This window comes from Aspergillus nomiae (genome assembly GCF_001204775.2).
Source record: "Aspergillus nomiae NRRL 13137 chromosome Unknown contig00006, whole genome shotgun sequence".
NCBI lineage: Eukaryota > Fungi > Ascomycota > Eurotiomycetes > Eurotiales > Aspergillaceae > Aspergillus > Aspergillus nomiae.
The window spans coordinates 245,441-266,495 of NW_015378061.1; the positions used below are offsets into that span (position 1 = coordinate 245,441).

The 21,055-nt window shown below is 48.4% G+C and overlaps 7 protein-coding genes across 7 annotated transcripts; 3 read left to right on the top strand and 4 right to left on the bottom strand.

Moving 5' to 3' along the window:
- Nucleotides 1–404: 404 nt before the first annotated feature.
- ANOM_000817 (alpha-keto acid decarboxylase family protein) lies at nucleotides 405–2,156 on the bottom strand (the record flags this gene model as incomplete). The annotated part of the gene is made up of 1 exon (XM_015546075.1): nucleotides 405–2,156. The coding sequence occupies one exon, from the start codon at nucleotides 2,154–2,156 to the stop codon at nucleotides 405–407; it is 1,752 nt and encodes a 583-aa protein (XP_015412012.1).
- A 671-nt stretch (nucleotides 2,157–2,827) lies between these two features.
- Nucleotides 2,828–3,738, bottom strand: ANOM_000818 (lignocellulolytic auxiliary activity family 11 protein; the record flags this gene model as incomplete). The annotated part of the gene is made up of 3 exons (XM_015546076.1): nucleotides 2,828–3,330; nucleotides 3,387–3,627; nucleotides 3,673–3,738. 3 exons carry the CDS (start codon nucleotides 3,736–3,738, stop codon nucleotides 2,828–2,830), a joined length of 810 nt encoding a protein of 269 aa, XP_015412013.1.
- A 1,929-nt stretch (nucleotides 3,739–5,667) lies between these two features.
- ANOM_000819 (alpha/beta hydrolase) lies at nucleotides 5,668–6,969 on the top strand (the record flags this gene model as incomplete). Its single annotated transcript, XM_015546077.1, has 4 exons — nucleotides 5,668–5,865; nucleotides 5,989–6,127; nucleotides 6,182–6,290; nucleotides 6,354–6,969. 4 exons carry the CDS (start codon nucleotides 5,668–5,670, stop codon nucleotides 6,967–6,969), a joined length of 1,062 nt encoding a protein of 353 aa, XP_015412014.1.
- Nucleotides 6,970–7,670: 701 nt separating this feature from the next.
- Nucleotides 7,671–8,762, top strand: ANOM_000820 (vacuolar calcium ion transporter; the record flags this gene model as incomplete). Its single annotated transcript, XM_015546078.1, has 3 exons — nucleotides 7,671–7,886; nucleotides 7,980–8,063; nucleotides 8,154–8,762. 3 exons carry the CDS (start codon nucleotides 7,671–7,673, stop codon nucleotides 8,760–8,762), a joined length of 909 nt encoding a protein of 302 aa, XP_015411952.1.
- Nucleotides 8,763–9,121: 359 nt separating this feature from the next.
- Nucleotides 9,122–10,506, bottom strand: ANOM_000821 (vacuolar calcium ion transporter; the record flags this gene model as incomplete). The annotated part of the gene is made up of 3 exons (XM_015546079.1): nucleotides 9,122–9,191; nucleotides 9,253–10,037; nucleotides 10,093–10,506. 3 exons carry the CDS (start codon nucleotides 10,504–10,506, stop codon nucleotides 9,122–9,124), a joined length of 1,269 nt encoding a protein of 422 aa, XP_015411951.1.
- Nucleotides 10,507–11,037: 531 nt separating this feature from the next.
- On the top strand, nucleotides 11,038–16,291 carry ANOM_000822 (plasma membrane calcium-transporting ATPase; the record flags this gene model as incomplete). The annotated part of the gene is made up of 7 exons (XM_015546080.1): nucleotides 11,038–11,307; nucleotides 11,379–11,462; nucleotides 11,524–12,242; nucleotides 12,816–12,888; nucleotides 12,948–15,377; nucleotides 15,445–15,824; nucleotides 15,964–16,291. The coding sequence occupies 7 exons, from the start codon at nucleotides 11,038–11,040 to the stop codon at nucleotides 16,289–16,291; spliced, it is 4,284 nt and encodes a 1,427-aa protein (XP_015411954.1).
- Nucleotides 16,292–19,115: 2,824 nt separating this feature from the next.
- Nucleotides 19,116–20,906, bottom strand: ANOM_000823 (putative cytochrome b5 reductase; the record flags this gene model as incomplete). Its single annotated transcript, XM_015546081.1, has 4 exons — nucleotides 19,116–19,637; nucleotides 19,763–20,418; nucleotides 20,468–20,567; nucleotides 20,880–20,906. 4 exons carry the CDS (start codon nucleotides 20,904–20,906, stop codon nucleotides 19,116–19,118), a joined length of 1,305 nt encoding a protein of 434 aa, XP_015411953.1.
- Between the last annotated feature and the right edge of the window lie 149 nt (nucleotides 20,907–21,055).

Consider the following 21,055-nt stretch of genomic DNA (forward strand, 5'->3'; position numbering starts at 1 on the left):
AATGGTGATGTGTAAATGGCGACAATTGGTGGAACCAGGGCCGGCTGAAATGCCTGCAATAAGTAGTTTTCTTCATGGCCGTGGCGACCCCAAACCGGATTGCAGAATCAGATCTGGCCCCATGACGTAGAGGATACTTGTGAAAGTGGACTCGGTTCCTGTTACATCGTCAATGGCCTATAATGTCGCTGTCTCTGGCGGGTTTTGTGGATCTGCTGGACCTGGGCCCTTCCTTCGCCGAAGAGAATTCCATGGATTAACGTTGGTCCGGGTTGATAAGCCCGAGATCAGCCACGGGTGGCTAGTGTATGATGCAATGATGTCATGCAGTTAAGATCAGGTAAGAATTTGGAACGGATTTCTAGTCTAATCTAGTACCTAGCAATCTACTCCCTACTATAACTTTATTGCTTTGCGTCTTGTGCGATCTGATTGTCCATAAGGGTTCGCAGGAGATCTTGGCAGTCCTCCCGGCCCATGTGAACCTCAACAATTCTAAGCCCATTGCCTTTCTGGATCCGGTCCGAGTGCAGCACTTCTTCTAATTCTCCAAAGGTTCTTGCACTGAAAGTGTTCTTGGCGGCGTCTTCTTCACTGCCGCCAAAGAAGCTAAGCGCTTCCAGATGCCTCCAGGGGGCAATATCGTTGTATGCCTGGTTTCGGCCATGGATTGCCCGTTCGATAGTATATCCGGCGTTATTAATAACAAAAATGGTGACATCAAGTTTCTCGCGAATGATCGAGCTTATCTCCTGTACTGTCATCTGTAGACTGCCATCTCCGATAAACAGGAACAGTCGACCTTTACCGGTACTAGCGCCGTTGGAAGGTTTAAAATTGTTCGTTTCTTGCTGCGCGAGAGCAGCACCGAAACAGGCCGGAAGCATGTACCCGATCGACAGCCATGTCACTGCACAAAACATCCGTGTATTAGGGGGGAGAGTGAAATTACGTCCACCATAAGAGGCTGTCCCTGTTTCCGTAGCCACGATATCTCCCTCGCGGAAGAGTCGGTCGACAAAACGGTAGAAATCATTCTGTGTGATGAGATCGGACTTTTTGATCTGGCTTAGGTCCCCCTTGCGTTTGGGGGGTGCTTCATTGATTTTAGGAATGCGGCTATGATCTAGACTTTCCAACAACTGAGTGAGGAATTGTTTGATTGAAAAGTCCCTATGAAGCTCTTTTCCAATTTGGATGGTGGTGTCCGAGAAGGAGATCGATACTTCTTGCTTGGGGATTGTGGCAAAGCCTTGCGTATTAGTGTTGCTGTAGTGAGGCCCGAGCACGAGGACTAGATCAGCCGAGTCAAAATATGCTTTTTCTTGCTCGGCACCGTAGTTTCCACCGTAGAAACCGTAGACATTATTTAATTGCTCATTAACCAGACCTTTCCCATAGGCGGACGTCCACGTCGGCCAATGGGTAGTTTTAATTAGTTCATCAACCTGAGGGAGGATGTTCAGAGCCCTGCTTTCCCCGTCCACAAATATCATTGGGCGCTTAGCAGAGTAAATACGCTCCAGCACGGTTGTCAAAACGGACGTCTCGTGCTTGGGACTCGGGGTAGCAGGTAATTCGATCCTTTTTGTTTCGAGGTTCGACGCCGAGATCATGACGTCAACCATATCATCCGGAACTTGGATATAGACCGGCCGGCTATGGACCAGGCACTGCTGCAGTGCCCAATCGATCTGTTCTGCCGCTGTGCGAGGGTCAATGAGGTTCGCTTGAGCAACCGTGACTTGGGCGTGCATGGCCGCAAATCGGTTATATTCCCCATCGGCGAAGGTATGGTGGACTAAGGTGCGGGCATCCTGTAACGCACGCGATGGCGTACCGACAATGTGAATGACCGGAGCCTTTTCCGCATACGCGCCTGCGATTCCGTTGATGGCGGAGAGCTCGCCGACACCAAACGTGGTGATCAAGGCTCCCAGCCCGTTGATCCTGGCATATCCATCCGCGGCGTATGCGCCGTTCAGCTCGTTGCAGGTCCCAACCCAGTGCAACCCGGATGGCTCCACGAAATCCAGTAGTCTGAGGTTGTAGTCCCCCGGAACCCCAAAAATAGACTGGATGCCGAGCTGGCAGAGTCGGGCGAACAGATAGTCCGCAACCTTTATTGTTCCCTTGGAGGTCGAACTTTGAGTCATTGTAGTGCTATACTGTTGGGAAAATCGAAGTCCGTAACTATAAATCCAGGGAATGGTCGAGGAGGAGTAAAGATGGAAAGATGATAACGAGGTTCTGTAAGGTTTATATATGCTTATCTAGGTTTGCGGGGATGAGATCCAGTTTACTTAATCGGTATTCACGTCCGCCCCCAGCCGGCCTTAAGCGGTTGTTCTCGGCGGAAGGGTCCAGTCAGATCCCATCACATGACAGCGTATCTAGATAGTGACTTGTTGCCCACGCCGCGATTGCATCCTGCTTAGGAGGAGTACCACTGCTAGTGCGACTAACTCCAACTACTAAGTTAGCACTAAGCAACTTGTCAACATGCGATCGATCCGTGATTGGTGGCGATCATGTCGCTTGAAACGGCGCGTAGCTCTCGGATCTTTTTACTTGGTACTTAGCCATTTCTCACTACATCCGCGGTTCTGTCACTCACGGGATCCACCTCTCAATAAGAATATACTCCACTCGGAGATGTAACAAGAGAAGAAAGAGCTCATGGGAACAGAACTGTACCATGTATGTTCAAATCAACTGTTCCTTATTTCAACACTTGGCAACCATAGTCCGGCATAGTCCCGCCTTGCCGATACTCACAATATGTACTATCACGTACAAAGCTGTGTAACATCGATTGGTTGTGATTTCAAGAGCATATGGGGAATGGAGGTGAGGATGCATCAAGACCACCCGCATAGGTAACCTGCTTTCCCGGATGCGCAAACACCGTGTGCTTTCCTTCCACCGTAGAACAGCCATTTCCAACATTGGCCACGAACATATCCGGATAATCGTTTGCAAACGATTCCCTGCTACCGCTCCCTCCGCTAATCTCAACATCCGCGCAATTCATGTACATCTCCCGATTGCCCACCAGGTTAAACCAGGACCAAGCAAACAGAGCATGGCCATTGACCACATCGCTTGGCATCTCGAAGTCGTACTTGAAATCGAGCGGGCATCCCCCCACCATGGACTTGATGACCTTAAAGGTCTTCCCTTCGTCGTAACTTAGAGACAGCTGGCAGGATCCACCACTGTGTGTTGCGGCGCCGGTCACACTCATGTTATATGACTCGCCAGCCTTGTATTCCACGGTTGCGCGCCAGGGGGTGTTCTTGTGATAACCCTTGCAAGGGAAATTGGCACCTAGGTTATGTAAACATTCCATTCTGATGTATACTGAAGTTAGAGGAATGCCGTACCGGACGAGTCGAGGGGGTTGGACATGTCATAGTCCTTGTCGGACCCTTTGTTCTGAGGGTCAAGTGGGCTGCGCAGGGGATAAGGCCAGCTCATTTGCATGTGTGCTGCTGCCAGGCCACAGGACAGAAGGACGCTAAAAATGGCGTTGAAGTGCATGGTTGTTTTTGCAAGGTTGTTATACACGATGTCAATAGCTGCGTTTGTGCGATGATGATGATGATGATGATGATGATGATGATGCTGTCTCGTCTGAGTCGATAGCCGTCCTGCAGCCCATATTTATACCTTCTGTTCGCCTTCGCTCAGCTGGATATATCGTGAAGTGCTAACGGCGCCATATGGACCTGTCATGTTGCAGTCAACTGGAGTTACATGGCTCGGTTTCGGTATTCTCTTCGACGAGGGTGCATTCACTACCATGGCCTGAGTTATCGGAACATTCAAGTGGGTGTGCAGTGTACTGTGACAGAATCAGCTGGGGCCCGATCGCCCTTGAATCATACTCATGCCACAACGTCCCCCACTTAGCGCCAGTGTGAATCTAAGGTGAATGGAATGACATTGCTATAGAGTACCAATAACGGACAAATTTTGTCGGAGATCCTCACTTTTTTGGTTAGGCGTTTCATTACCGAACTACCGTTCTCCGAGTCTCCGACGGTGCACAGTGTGAAACTCTCAGTTAGTCCAGCATACCTAACATTATTCACACCCATCAAGGGTACATAGTGTAAGTAACGGTGACAATTCAGCAATTTGAAGCCATCTAGAAAGAGCAGTGATATGCCCTCTCATGGCCATTGTTCTCCGGTATATACTTTGACTTGTGATGAACAATGCAGCGAAGCGCTCGTTGGAGAACCAATCCGGTTTGCGAGAAGAGGAAGCTAGAAAAGTCCAGATATCGGTAATTCGCGGGGTCCTGCAGATTTTATCGGCCTCAGGACCAATGAAATGGATGCATCGTATTGGCTCCCTGTCGCCATTAGGTCATACAATACTATTGTTGGGGCTTTAGTTGTGCTTGGCAGTGGTGATTAATCTTAATTGAATTGCCGGGAGATTAACGAAGGGCGAGGGCCTGTTCCTGATTGTACCACAGTGCCATTATAATGTTACACTGCCGGTCTTGCTAGCTATCGCATGGCAGACCATGGATGTGTTTGGACCTTCGTCAGGTACCTTTGAAAGATTAGTGCGGGGTGAGATACAGGGTGGCACCGTGGAACCCTCCTGCTCATATTATGGAATTCAATTGTAGAATTCATTAGAGCAAAATGAAATTAAATATGATAATCGAGTGATAGTGGCTGTTTCCAGTCGATGGTTCTGCCTGTTCCCTCAAGGCTGAACTCTTGGAGTAGTAGCGGTTTACTCCGCAGCAGAATTGGGAATACTGGAGATTTGGCGACTCTACCAATGCTCATGCTTTTGAAAGCATCCCCGTGATGCAAATTGAGAGCTTCCAAGCGTTTTGCCGTAAGTCGGCGAAAGCTTGACATTTGGCACCATCGCCGAAGCAACAGGAGCGCAACCTGTCGGAGGGATGGAGAATGCTGAAAAGACGCGACTAGTCCTGAATAGGCCAGCATCAGCTTAGTCAACACCGGACGGTCGTTGATCACGGGACTCTCCTCGAAATACTTGGATATACTTCTAGACATGATAGCATCACATCGAAATTATCTGATCACTTTATGTCTACTGTCTTTCTACAAAGGATAGCAGCTTATAAATTTCAGAAGCGGTCTATTCTCATTATCTCTACCATTGAATCGAAACACGGCTATAGCGGCTTCCTGTCTCCTCGTTAATTGGGTCTCGCGACATCTTGACCCAAGCCAGGGCCACGAAATCATTCTATCCCTTGCATAGCTGGAATGCCATATCTCCAGGATTGACACTTCGAGTGACAGATCTCCCAGGTTTATCTTGAACTCAGATATGCAAAAATAAGCTTCATATGGAAATGTGCTACAGCTCAATGTAGATTCAACCTCCTTGGACAATCGAGCAGAACGGGTCTAACCATGCCGCACATGTTGAAAGATCACCTCTTCATAATGGACATACCATGTCCTTAGTAGAGTGCTCACATGGCGGTGTGTGTGGCTATGTGGATCCTTGTCATTCCTGAATCGCCTTTTCAATTTTTATGTGACCTGTCATTTCATTGTCAGCGCAACTACATAGAAGAAGCTGTTGGGAAGCAATTGAGTTCCTTCCATCTCGCACCTCATTATACCTTAGTGAATATTCACAGATCCATAAGGCTTCGTAATGTCCACAGATATCTTCAAAGTCACGGAACATACTGCGCCGGCAGGCCATATCCGGGAATATCCCGGAAGCACTGCTAGAAGTCAGGAAGAGGTCTTATCATTGCATGTCAAACAATACACGCCGCTGGATCAAGGCCATACCATACCCACCGATGCCATCACTGTGATCGCGACTCATGCTTGTGGTTACCCCAAGGTATGGATGACCCTATAGTATTATAGTGATGGAGGAACCCGAGCTCCGTAGTCTTGAGCCTGCCTAAATATGGATAATTGCACGGGTCAAGAGCATGCTTTCTAACAGGAATGTCACAAACAGGAACTCTATGAGCCCCTCTGGGATGAGATCTATCACCGGTTAAAACAAAATGGTGTCCATATTCGAAGCATATGGATGGCAGATGCCCCAAACATGGGCATGAGTGGTGTACTCAATGAAGACAAGATCAGCCTTGACTGTAAGTTGTTGATCCCTTGAAATCCCCCACGACCGTACTAAGTTCCATAACTAGATTCGTGGGTAGATTCTGCCCGCGATTTACTTCTGATGATCAATCACTTCCGCAACCAGATGCCACGGCCTCTTGTTGGAATCGGTCATAGTTTTGGGGGGAATATTCTGTACGGACACCTTCTTTCATACTATAATGATCACAAAAGCTAAAAGTCAGTGTCGCTGCTCAGCGCCAACCTTGCACTCATGCACCCGCGCCTGTTTACGACCCTTGTCTTTCTCGATCCTGCCATCATGCCCAGAGCGACCCAGAGGGGGATCGGTATTGACCCGCCCGGCGCCGTCAACTATGCTCTTTGGCGACCCGACATTTGGCCAAACAGAAAAGCAGCGGCATCGGCTCATGCAAAGACATGGCAGCACTGGGACCGTCGCTGCTTCGACCTGATGGTCAAGTTCGGCTTCCGTGACCTCCCCACCGCACTGTATCCCACCATCCCAGAGGGCGCAGATCATTCCGAGCCACCGGTGACTCTCACCACAACTAAGTACCAGGAAGTCGCAGGCATGTACCGTCCTAATTTCTCGGCTCGCACGGCAGACGAGAAAACTCAGATTGATCGCTCTGTCCACCCGGATATGGATCCTACTAACGTTAACACAATTGTTTATCGCCCTGAAACTCGCAGCACATTCTCAAAGATCCACCATTTGAGGCCCTCTGTGCTCTGGATTCTGGGAGCGAAAACATTTCTTGGCATTGACAACCTCCGCGAGGCCATGAGGCCTGCGGCGTGGGGGTCGGGGGTAGTGGTGGTATCTCCCATGGCCAGGTCAAAGAAATGATCCTCCCAGAGCGTGGTCATCTTTTCCCATTCGAGGACGTAAACCAGACCGCCAGTTGTTGTGCAGCGTGGCTGGTCCAGGAGATGGGAAAGTACAGAGAGTCAGAGCTTGCATGGAACAAGAAACGATCGTTAATGAGTCGGCGTGATCATCTTGTGTATGGTGAAGATTGGTTTGAAACTATTCAGATGCCCAAGGTGATGCAGCGAAGGGACAAGCTGTAGCCGACTTAAGTCACTGTGGTAGGTTGTATATATATAATAGACGATGGTTATCGCTGGTGATTAATTGATTATACTACTTGTGGGACAGCACAGTCAGTTTCTATATACTGCTTTATAGAGAATACGAAGGGTTGAGATGGACTTCTTAACGAAGATGTGTAACACAAATCCTCCAACAGGCATCAGCTCAAACATACGAAAATAGTATCATGGACGAGGATCGAATTGTTGATCATTTCAATACATCCACCCGATGGTGTACGGTATCGTAATTACCATATCGAAAGCTCCAGTGTATTTATCCTTGCAGGCCAACTCTTTCCCCCCCGGTATCATTGTTTCTCATATTTTCCAAACATATGAATTGCAGCAGGGCAATTAAATATCGAAGAAAAGCCCTTAGACATCCGTCACCACATACCCAGCACTCCGCGTCACAACTCTCTTCGCATGCCACTAACAACGGTGAGATACGCTATGATCACAGTGCACAGCCTGCTGGTATTTCTTCCCCTCGGGGTTATCGCAGCACTTCTCAACTGGAACTCGGTGCTGGTTTCGGTCTTCAACTTTCTGGCCATTCTACCGCTTTCCGCTATTGTGTCAGATGCTTCTGACACACTATCCGATTATTTTGGTGATTTGGTCGGGGGACTGATTAATGCGACCTTTGGCAATGCGGTCGAGTTGAGCGTGTGTTTTCCCTGTTTATCTGCCCAGAGCAAATTCTTGTCTGCCTATTACGGTAGCGCGGATGAGTAGCATGCTAACCTCACCTATTTGTAGACTGGGATTCTGGCCGTCGCCAGTGGAGACACCTATTTTGCTCAGTCGGTTATGATCGGGAGTATTTTGTCAGATATTCTTTTGGTTGGTACACTTTTCTTCTATGTTTGGGGATTCGTTTTTTGGAAAGTCCAATGTCATCGGCGGACTGTGTGACTAACAAACATGGTATAGATTATGGGCGGCTGTCTGATATCAGCTTCATACAACAAGCATATCCTATATTTCAATATGGCCCAGACGGGTTCCTTGTCCTCCTTAATGGTTGTCACAGCTGTGGGGTTGATTCTACCCTCCGTTTTATATGCAACCTTTACCTCGGTGGACTTGGAAGATCAAGTCCTGAGTTTCTCCCGTGGAACTTCCACTGTGCTTCTGGTGCTATATGTCGGATATCTCTACTTTCAATTGGGAACGCACGCCCACCTATTTCAACAAGAACCAAACGCCCCACAAGAAGATGAAGCTGATCAAGGTGAAAATAAAGAGAAGCCGGACCTGTCGAAAACCGTCCTCACCCTTGTCGCCGCAGGCACCTCAATCGTCATCTGCTCCCATTTCTTCCTTGCCAGTGTCCCTGCTACATCGGCCGCCACCCGAATCTCCAAAACTTTCATTGCAACTATTCTCATTCCCATCACTAGTAATTGTCCCGAAGGCGTGGCGGTGATCGCCGCTTCGTTCGGGGGCGGTGATGTAACTTCGCTATTAGCGTCATTGTCAGCAGTATCTTGCAGATCGGACTCTTTGCCATTCCGTTCCTGGTCATGTTCGGGTGGCTGATTGGGGTGCCAATGACGCTCTTTTTGAGACATTCCATACGTTGGTCCTGTTCTTCGCTATTCTGGTTGTTAACCAAGTTTTGAAGGACGCTAAGTATACGTATCTTCATGGGAGTCTGCTGATTGGGCTGTACGTTGCCCCCCCCCTCCTATTCTGCTTAGCTTATCTATAGTTTGTGACTGATATATTGGCTTAGATACGCGATAATCGCGCTTGCATTTTGGGTCCGCTGAGATGGAATTGCTACTTCATGGAAACATCGCAGTACTGCGTTTATTTATTGGTGAATGCCAAGACATGATGATATCTATACCACAATGCCCCTTCACATGTCCGTGTTGTATACGGCGGGCCCTCAATTAGGGCGTGGGCTTGGCGGTGCCGGCTATACCAGGACGCATATAGAAAGCAGCAACAGATATGACATACCTATATGAGAGAAGCTGTGATTAGCAATTCGTAAAGTAGATAAAATGAAGTGCTGACTTACGTTCCCACAAGCATTAGTCCTTCGAAGTAATTACTCTTCCCATTCTGAAGCACATGAATCAACACCATTGAAGCCAAAAACAACATGGTCGCCTCAAACGTGTCCATCTGCAGTGTGATGGGCAGGTTTAAAACCCAGCCTAAGATAATCAGAACGGGGATAACAAGGAGAGTAATGCGCAGTATGTTGTTGATGATGGCCCGCACTGCGGACTCCGCATGGCCCTGGCGTGAGACTATGACAATCGCAACGTATCTCGTGGAGTTGCCAACAAGTGGAACCAGCACGAGGGCGGGAAAGGCTGCGCTAAGACCAAGCTCTTGTGCAACTCTATCGGCGCTCTTAACAACACATAAAATGCACATAATCAGGCAGGATACTCCCGTCACAAGAGCAATCAGAGCGCTTCGTGGTGCGAAAATTCTCGCTGGGCGATCCTGTGCGATGCCACGATCGTTCAGGCTGTGGCTACCTGGAGAGCCTTCGCTAGACGCTTCGGCATGATCAAAGATTGACGCATGACTCTTCAGCTGGAAGAGAAGCAACACCCCAAGCAAAATGAGAAGTACGATTGCCGCTGCACGTGAAACAAAGACTATCTCAAGTCGAGTCACCGAAGCCTGGGGAGAAGTGGTATCCAAAGAGGGAAAGGTAACCATAATTGTTGGAATCAAAAGAGACATGCATACAGCTACCATGAGAGAAGACATAATGCTGATCAGGGTGCGGTCAAAATGGAGATGATCTTTATCGTAACCGGTGAGACAGAAGCAGCTCCCTGGTACCTGGAGCATGTTAGTAATGATATCTTTGCTGATATACGAATGATACACTACTCACCAAAAGCATGTAGCAGAGCATGCTTCCTATCAGGGTCGAGTGAATCATGTGCATTTGTCCACTGGCCATGGCCACAACTCCCAGGGTCAGTTCAATTGCATTACCAACGGTCGCTTTGAGCAATTCATCGACCACGCGCCCAGTCGCCATGGACAAATCGGCAATAGAGATTGTAAGCAGAGTGACGAGTGGTATTAGTGCCGTAAGATTCAGGACAAACACCACTCGAGGTGGTCCGCCCAGGATCGCTGTGATGATTCCAATAGGGACGGTAGCCAGCATTGCTTTCACATACTGATGGCTACCAATTCTGACGATCGCTCGGTGGAAAGGACGCCATTGTTGGCGGGCAGCTCGCATGGGCGTACTGGGGACGGGAGAGCGAAGGGAATTATTCGGCGATACAGCAGACATACTGTCTAAGGGCGGTAGCTGCTGGTGTCTGTGCCTGACCGATTGCATGTTGTCGCCTTCGCTGAGAGAAAATGGAGTCTCGAAAAACCGCGAGGGTTACTTTTGTGTCTGCTGAATGATCGTGGTGGCGGTCATCAAGACCGGACACATGGATGTACGCAAGAGGGAAACTAGAAATACGGTGAGCCTCAATACGAGTAGAAAGAAACACTGGGACGGTTCCTGTTTGGAAAGCTTTACGGGCCGTTCAGCCCTACAGGGCCAGAGTGTCATTTCCTCACTGGCTGCCTTGTCCGTCCCGTCCCCACCCTCCAGGCCTGAGCGCGAAGCTTCATCGCTAGGCATCCACATTTCTACCAATCAAGGCTCCCCGCAGCGGTAATATACGGTATTGACAAGAACGTACCAGGTAAGGTATGAGACACCCCAGGGTAGTATTATTGTTGTCTTGCTATCAACTGATAGTCATGTCAAGTTAGCTCGTCCATCCCCCTCTTGTGGACTTCCTCCCTCCTCAACCACGCCCTCATCATGGCTGGTGCTGCCCAGAGAAATGCCTGGCATGTCGTCCAGGTTACTCTTTTCTCGAGCTATGCAAATGTGATGCTGGTGTTTGTCTTCCTGGGCATTTTGGCCGGTGCTCGAGGATGGGAACCATCAGCTGTGTTCTTGTTGAATTTCTTAGCCATCTTTCCCCTAGCTTCCTTGCTCTCCTTTGCCACTGAAGAATTGTCCAAAAGTGTGGGACAGACCGTAGGGGGACTGATCAACGCAACCTTTGGAAATGCGGTCGAGATGATCGTAAGCCGAACTCTCTTTCCCGTTACTCGACGTTTGGTTACGGTCGCTAATCACACCGGCCAATTCTTCAGGTGGGAATTACGGCCGTAACTCAAGGGGAGATCAACATTGTTCAATCAAGTATGGTTGGCAGTATTCTTTCCGGAACTCTTCTGGTAAGAGACATAGTTTTGGACGGAAGTTTTCCTTGATTCACTTACTCTGATTTTCGTACAGGTTCTAGGATGCTGCTTCCTAGGTGGAGGATACGGCAAAGAGACAATATCCTTCAATGTTGATGTTACTCAGGTCATGTCGTCTTTGATGATCGTTGCCTCCACCTCCCTCATTATCCCTTCCGCTCTATACTCGACGACTCTCTCCGAGCTGCCCGAGGGAGATGATTACATCCTCACCCTCTCCCACATCACTGCGATTTTTCTACTCATTTTTTACTTGGTCTATCTTAATTTTCAACTGAAAAGCCACGCTCATCTTTTCGCTAGCACCGAGGAGGAATCGGACGAAAAGCGCGAATTAGAGCCTCTCCCCGCTAGCATTATTCTGATCCTTGCAACACTTGGAGTCACCGTCTGTTCCGATTACTTGGTGGAGGGCGTGGACGGGTTTGTGGAGGTATACGGAGTCAGTCGGGCTTTCTTGGGGATGATTGTCGTCCCCATTGTTGGCAATGCGGGCGAATTTGCCATCACGGTGAATGCCGCAATGGGCGGTAAGTTAGATCTCGCTATTGGGGTAATCGTTGGAAGCACGCTTCAGATTGCGCTCTTTGTGACTCCGTTCCTGGTGATTTGTGGGTGGGTTCTCGGGCAGCCGATGTCTCTGCGGTTCAATACTTTCGAAACCGCTTGCTTCTCCCTTGCTGTGGTGGTGATGAACTGCTTGACTCGAGAGGGGAAATCGAATTACTTTGAAGGATTACTACTGATCGGGACGTAAGTTATTTTCCTCTTTGCTTCTTCTGGAGATCATCGTCTGTCTAACCCGACCGTCGGTGCCCAGGTATCTGATCATCGCGATCGCATTTTACGTACATCCGGATGTGACCGATCATCTTGCAATTGCCTGAATCGCGTGAGAGGAATATACCAAAAATGTATACCTGAATTATCATTGATCGTCACATTATGTTTGCTTGATATATATTAGATAGATGTATACGGCGAGTAAACAATAGACCCGTGGTTCACTCCTCAGCCTTATCAGGCCTCCGTATTTCGAGTGGGGGGTAAAGTTTCAATACCCGAATAAAATACGTGAAAAAGGTAAATTCAAGAAGTTTAGGTTCTTGGCTGCCTTCCCCTTAGGAAAACAGCCTTCGATTCGACCGTCACAATGGACGCTTCTCTTTCGCTCCTTCACTTATATTCTCCTTGTCCTAGCCTGTTTTACGTTTCTCCCTCATGGAATATCTCCGGGAACTTCAGAAAGTTTAGCATAATGTTTCCCCAACCCACCATGGTCTCCCCAGTCTGCAAGCTCTAGACGATCGCTCGGTGTAAGTTCAGGGATGATTACTATCATACCAATAACAAAACCGAAACCCGCGCTGGCACTTCACCCAGTCAATCTTTGATCATGGTACGCGCACTATCTCTGTCGGTGAACGAAGATCAGTGAATTTACATTAACGGAGTTAGAAACCCTTCAATGACAAACCAGATGCCAATACAGGCGACCCTACGATCTTCGATCACCCCAGAAATACCTTCGATATTACGGCAGAGCAGCTCAGCGAACTCATAGAGTCTAGAAGTATAGAGACTTTCCATGCATTAGGCGGTCTTGCCGGGTTGGAGAAAGGGCTGCGAACAGATCGAAACAGTGGACTGAGCGTCGATGAATCAACGACTGCAGACTTGACCGAGTCAACGGAAATTGCGACAGGACAACAGAATGGCCGCTTCACGGACAGGACCAAGGCATTCGGGACTAATCATCTTCCAGTAAAGAAACAGCCGAGCATTTTCCAGCTCATGTGGATGGCATACAATGACCATGTTCTGTTCTTCTTAACTGGAGCGGCTATTGTCTCTTTGGCGCTCGGTCTATACCAGGCACTCGCGACCAAGCACTCCGCCCGCAATCCGCCCGTTGAATGGGTGGAAGGCGTTTCGATCCTTGTCGCTATCATTGTCATTGTTCTTGTTGGTGCCGCGAATGATTTCCAGAAACAAATCAAGTTTCAAAAATTGAACAAGAAGAAGCTAGATCGCAATGTGACCGTCGTTCGATCCGGTCACGCACATGAAGTCCCGATCTCTGACCTAGTTGTGGGAGATGTTGTGCATGTGGAGCCTGGGGATGTAATCCCGGCGGATGGGGTTCTCATCCAGGGATATCATGTCAGATGCGATGAGGCCTCCGCTACCGGGGAATCCGATCTCCTACGTAAACATTCTGGGGATGAAGTTCTCGACGTGATTCGAAGGAACGGTGATACTCAAAGCTTGGACCCCTTCATAATATCCGGGTCAAGTGTAGCTGAAGGGGTCGGGTCGTACTTGGTGATTGCGACTGGCACCAATTCCAGTTATGGCAAGATTCTTCTCACGCTAAATGACGATCCTGGATTTACACCCTTGCAAACTCGTCTCAATGTATTGGCGAAGTACATCGCAAATTTCGGTGGGCTTGCAGCTCTTGTGCTATTTATCATTCTTTTTATCAAATTCCTCGCCAGCCTTCCTCACAGTAGTCTGACACCAGCAGAAAAGGGCCAACAGTTTCTAGATCTTTTTATCATTTCACTGACGGTCGTGGTGATTGCGGTCCCGGAGGGCCTCCCACTAACAGTGACCCTTGCACTGGCTTTTGCAACTACAAGGATGCTCAAGGACCATAACCTAGTTCGCATGTTGAGGGCCTGCGAAACCATGGGAAATGCGACAGACATATGCTCGGACAAGACCGGGACTCTGACCCAGAACAAAATGACAGTCGTCGCTGGGGTAATCGGCACTGCCGGCAAGTTCGTTGATCCGCAACAGGCGGATGACGATGTTGCTGATCCGCCTAACAGCCCAACTACCAGCGAGTACACTCAGCGTCTTGCGCCTGACTCAAGGTCACTTCTCAGGCAATCCATTTCACTCAACTCAACCGCATTTGAGAACACCGATGCAGGTACCACGTCATATGTAGGGTCTAAAACAGAAGCTGCCCTCTTAACATTTGCTCGAGACCACTTAGGAATGAGTCAACTCGATGTCGAACGCTCAAATGCAAAGATTGTAGAAGTTTTTCCGTTCGAAAATGCTCGCCAGTGTATGGTCACAGTCGCTCAACTGGAGAACGGCAGGTATCGGGCCTATGTGAAAGGAGCTCCAGAGGTGCTGCTCGACAAGTGTATAGAAGCAATTGAGGACCCAAGCAAAGGGCTCTCCACACGACCGATCAATGCAGATATGGCCCAGGGCCTACGCCAGATAATTGCCGATTATGCCTCGAAGTCTTGGAGGACTATTATCGTGTTGTTCCGTGACTTTGACGTATGGCCTCCCCTTGATCAACTGCATGATCAAGTGGAGGAGATAAGGATAGAGAACATTGTCCAAGATCTTACTTTCCTCAGCATTATGGGTATCCGAGACCCTCTCCGAGACGGTGCCCGGGATGCCGTGCAGTCGTGCCATAAAGCTGGTGTGGCCGTTCGTATTGTGACAGGCGATAACCTACTGACAGCAAAAGCCATCGCCGAGGAATGTGGTATTCTCACAAACCCAGATGATGTTGCGATGGAAGGCCGAGAGTTTCGTCAGCTTGGTGAATCACAACAACTGGAGGTCATTCCACGTCTCAAGGTCTTGGCGAGATCTAGCCCGGAAGACAAAAGAACATTGGTTCGTAGACTGAAGGAAATGGGAAGAACTGTTGCTGTCACTGGCGATGGAACAAATGACGCCCCTGCTCTGACTGCGGCTGATGTCGGATTTTCCATGGGCATCTCCGGAACTGAAGTCGCGCGCGAAGCCTCGTCAATTGTCCTCATGGATGACAACTTCAGTTCAATTGTGCGGGCAATCATGTGGGGTCGAGCTGTCTCAGATGCCGTCAAGAAATTTCTACAGGTATAACACTAAACCCAAGCACTCCAGTGAAGAACAGCTGGGTTGCTAACCATTTCATGATCTGCAGTTCCAAATAACCATCACATTCACCTCTGTCGGCCTCGCTTTTGTCTCATCCGTCGCCAGCCCCAATGAACAGTCGGTCCTTACCGCTGTACAGCTCATGTGGGTAAACCTATTCCAAGACACGTTAGCAGCGCTGGCACTGGCAACCGACCCTCCATCGCGCAAAGTATTAGACCGAAAACCAGAGGCGAGATCAGCTCCTTTAATCACAATTCCAATGTGGAAGATGATCATCGGGCAATCGATCTATCAGCTAGCGGTGACTCTTGTCCTTCACTTCGCCGGAAGCAGTATCTTCTCCTATACGCCCGACGATAAGGATGAGCTTCAAACGGCGGTATTCAATACATACGTTTGGATGCAGATCTTTAATATGTATAAGTACGTTTCACTAAACTCCATAATTGGTGGATACCTTACCAACCCTTCCACGACCAACACCATCCAATCCAAATCCACCCCCAGTTTTACCTTGAAGCCCTACTTCAACGCATACTAGTTCTAAACTAATCAACCACAGTAACCGCCAACTCGAAAACAGCATCAACCTTCTCGAGGGTGTATCCCGAAACTGGCTATTCATATGTGTCACTCTCTTAATGATGGGCTGCCAAGTCTTAATTATCTTTGTGGGAGGCCGCGTCTTCTCAGTTGTCAGACTTACTGGCACCCAGTGGGCTTACTCGGTTGTTTTGGGGGCTCTGTCTATCTTGATCGGGTTCGTTATCAAACTCATACCGGATGAGCCTGTTGAGTGGGTCTTTGATGGGTTTGGGGCTATCTGGTCGTTCATAGTTTCGAAGTTAAAGGTTTTCCCGAGGAGAAGGGATGCTGATGTTAGTGCTTGAGGGAAACGGGCTTTCATCTATAGAGAAGGTAAAGTGCAAACCACAACTATATTCTATAGTCATGTTGCAACTTCTGAATTTATGCAACAAATAAATCTCCTGACTTGAACTTGCGAACCGGTCTTACCTAGAATAGCAATAGGACAAAACATTCCTTTGGTTTTTGGATATACCATGTAGAATGGAGAAAAATAGCAGAGGCGACATATCCCAGTCAGGTTATTAGTGGGTCTATTATATCTATTCTTGCTTCTTTCTAATTGCAACACTGTTTGACTAGTACAAAATGTCAACTTCACATATGATATCTATCAGGACTGGGAGAAATCACATCCAAAGAGGTGAAACTACAATGGAAACATGGAGCCTCTGCTGTATGAGAGCTGTACTCATGCGGAGTATTGCCTGTCGCTCCACTCATCGTATCTTTGCACTTGCCAGGGGGATTTCACCTCATTTAACCAGATTCAAGGCAGCGTCGATATCATTCTCCGGGGGATGGCACGCGGCACTAATAGCGGCACTGCAGCTCCCTGCCAGAGGTAATTAGCTTTAAACCGCCTTAGCCCCAATACCTGCGCCGTACGCAGCATCAAGCCCCCGAGATGTAGAAGAATGAACATTGCGACAACTGAGAAGCCACATGTGCTAATCGTAGCCCCTGCACTTCCCCATTGATCATATGAGACCACACGTACGTAATATGAACTTTGTAAGACGAGCCAGTGTAGCACGGCAGATGATAACAGCAGTGGGACGATATATCGATACGGTAGACTGAGGTAGTATGTTGATCGCTGAATCTCCACGAGGTTCGGAGACGTGTAGTGCTTTTCTCTCATTGCCGTAGTCGTTGTATTTGGCGGCGAGGACCATGCATGTTATAAGATTGTTATAGAGGAAATATATTACGGAGTGAAATAGCTGTGGGGTGTTCGCGAGGATGGCTATGGATATTTGGCTTTGCGGATAGGCGTGTAGACCTGGGTAGTAGATTGGGTTTGAAGAGTTGGGAAAGGAGAGTGGATTGTCTGTACTGGGGTCCATAAGCAGGTTGTCGCTGCGTACGGGTCCCAGGACTAAATGCCAGTAAAAGCTCAGCGGATGGTCTGCATTTTGGAGGATGACACCGATTAGAGCTCCTAATACCACGAGGGAGATTGTGCCGCTGTAACGTGTACAGGGTTAGTGCGTGATTGTTGCTTGGATTGACAAGAGGTTGCATTTACAGAGTCATTATTGATGCCCACATACTAAGCTATTTAATAATAGAATATCAAGTACTTGCATGAAGAGAATCATGGAAACATAGAGCTGGTCTTCTTCATCCTGCCTTCCTACTACTTCCTGCAGCCAGGGAAAGCACAATGTCTATCGCTGCCTCCAATAAGTGACTACCTTGAGCAACCTCATTGCGTATAAATTGGTGGCCGCTAAAGTCGAATCAAGTATCGCCAATAGCAAGAGGGAAACACTAATTCCTAATAAGCCTGCGTGCCTTTGGGAGAAGTGAAGTTCTTGGAGAGCGTTTCCATTAAGCATGCTTAAGAAGAACCCCAGCAGCACCCTTTCGCGTACATAGTATCTCTCTATTTTTCCTTATCGAAATGCGTTGAGTAAATATGTTATGGTACTACACCACACACCATGCACCATACAGATAGCGGCATGGCACAGTCCCACTTTATTTCGACAGATTTTTCATTCCCTTCCTCCCTTTTATGCAGTGACTCAATATACGCAGTTATGAATTTTTGTGTTGCCGTGCAGGAATGTGGATGGGCATTTAGTATCACTAGTTACACAGTGCAGGATGATATCAAAGCAACGGATAGCATGGCCGGTCAGCCTAACCAAAGGAGGAAAAAGTACCTCGGCTGTTTCGTTGCTGGACCTTTCTAGCGCCCAACAATGTCAAGCTTTTCAACCCCTTTCGATCGAGCCATACATGTCAGAGCATAACTTGTGCGCGAATTTTTGACCAGCCGAGGCAAAAATCCTTGTTCGGACACACACCGAAAGTGCCAATAGTACTGTGGATGAGGTTATATTTGGTTGGGATTGTTTTATCAACATATAGTGAAACCAGCGATCGCTAATCTTGGTTCAATGTTCTAGTCTGTTCCTGACCGATTCTAGCACCGCCTCCTGTAATTTTCAGGCAATTTGTAGAGGCTAGAAGGCCAAGGCTCTAGACTCTAGTACTAGGGCACAGTGTAGTTGGTTGAAACTTGGAAACGCTCAGGAACCGGTGAGTATGGTACTATACTGGAGCTACTCAAATTTGAGAGGTTTTATATTCTATGTCCTTACAGAAGCACCTAGCCACTACTTACTTGTATAAGAATTTTCGTCGGTTAATAGAGCTCTAAGGAGTTGATATGAATCAATTTGCTTTCCACCTAGGGCATTGGCAACCCGGTGACAAGCCGTTTATCCCGTGCTGTGACTAACCCTATTTAAGTAGACTCAACGTATCCGCTGGGCACATTTCTGTCATTTGCTACCAACGTTTTTCACTAGGACTATGAGGTCTCCACCATAACATGGTCTGACAAAAGTCAGGGGACATGATACGCTAATCATCTCAACTCGAACGCCTTCTGGTGGGTATCTTACATCCAAGCCACAAAACGAGGTTCAAGATTTTCGGGCTACCCTTTCCTTCGTTGACGTCCGGACATCGCGAACATATGGTATTCCTCTCAAGGAATATATTGCTTGATATTACAGTCTATATACATCTAAGCCGTCCATAGAAACCCAAGCCCAGACACACAAAGAGAGAGAACGTAAATGGAAAGTTAAAAACGTGAGTTAGTGACTAGAAACAGAAAATTTGGTCGCTCATCTTTGACATCGCTCCCGCCTTTTGGAATCCCATGGCTGCCAACGTCTTTTTGGTCGCGTTGACCATGCCGGGAGGCCCACACAGGAGCATTTTAGTATTCTCAGACGGTCCCGGTAATTGTTGGCTAAGTACTTCCTGGTTCACAAAGCCAGTTCCATAGGCCCAGCCATCTGGAGCAGTATCCAGCATGTACCAAAGCTTAAAGTTCTTGGGATATTTGCGCGCAAACGCCTCTAGTTCCTCCCTCAACAAGATGTCTGCCTCTGTCCGGTTGGCGTAAATCAAGCTGATCTCAGTCGTGTCCCGCTCATCCTCACAGATCGCACGAATGAGCTGATACATAGGCGTGATACCCGTTCCTCCAGCGACCATGCCTAGCTTGGTACAGAGCCCCTTGCTATAACGCATCGCCCCCTTGGGACCCCGGAACTCAACTTCATCTCCCACCGTTAGGTTGGCTAGGTACCGACCAGTGAGCAGGCCTTCAGGGTAACACTTAACGACTAGCTCCAAGCGACCGAGGTCCAAGTTGTTTGACACTGGAGTATATGATCGAGATACCGTCGCTCCGTCAACAACTGCGCGTATGGCTACATGTTGTCCGATAGGAGCCCGATCACTCCCTTAGCATTGGGCAAAGCGAACACGAATCGATAGACATTGGGAGATAGTTGATCCTTTTCAACTAAAGGCAACCTCTTGAATTCTTTGGCATCCAGAAATCCTTTAGCCAAGTGCGGGTCAGCCTTCATTACACTTCGGGCTTTGATATGTGGAGGGTAGCGCAAGAAGCCCGAGTCGACCTTGGTGAATTTTGCTGCCTGACGGGCCACGGCCGTGCCAACTATCGCAGAGATGGCTGCAGCTGTAAGAAATCCATTGGTGAACCCTCCGCGAGACAACCTGATTCCGTTGAAATACTGAGGAATCAGTTGGCCAAGCTCATTCTTTGGGACCAGGGGGCCAAAGGTGCCCCTTTGATAGGCATACAGTATGGATGCCAATGCTCCAAGCACACCAGCGATTGTCCCCACCGGGCGGCTCCCAGATGGTTGACGCATGGTCTCTGGTTTCTGGGCAACCAGTTGGACCTTCTTGGGTGGGACGTATTCTTTGGCACCTTTCAAAGTGCCGATTAGGAACTCCTGCATGATCTCTACCGAGTCCTCAGAATGGCCAACATCTTCAAACGCTTCCGTGGCATCTGTACCCGCAGTGTCTATGAGGATCTCTGCGCCTCCAGGATGATCTTGGAGGTAGTTTGTGATATCGAAAACTATTCTGCCTTAGCTATGTTGGGCGTAACCTGGTAGTCAGAATTTTACCTTTGCCATGAACAATGATCCAGATATCATCTTTGCGGTTATGCGATGCGACCTCCGCGGCACTGTACTCAGGGAGTTGGACATCCGCAGGACTTTCGGCCTTTGCTCCATCATTTCAATTGGTCGTTGTGTTGTATGGGAACGATAGTTAGCTATAGCATAGAAGAGTAGTAAAACTAGATCTTTGCACTGGACCGGCGAGTTCGTGGTTTATCATTGCGTTGGAACCGCCACGGAATTGAGCCAGTAGCGTGAGACATAAAAGTCAACATAAGTATAATACCCACAGTCATATTTTAATACTTCATCTAGGGCGTCTCACTGAAGTCGGCATCTTCTCCTCCGAGATTGGCATAAATTAAAAACGGCCCGATGGGTATTCGGCACGACAAGGCGGAGTTCTGAAACGTACTCCGTACGTGGAAGTCGCGGCCGACATTGCGATTGCAAAGCTTTCCCCTTTATGTCGAAATCCAATACTTTCAATATGTAGTTGTGGGTCTAGGGTGACGATCTCTGTCTCTCGCTGGCGTTAGGTTTGGCGCTGAGATTGCGATGCCGACCCGATATCGAAATTTACCGAGGAAG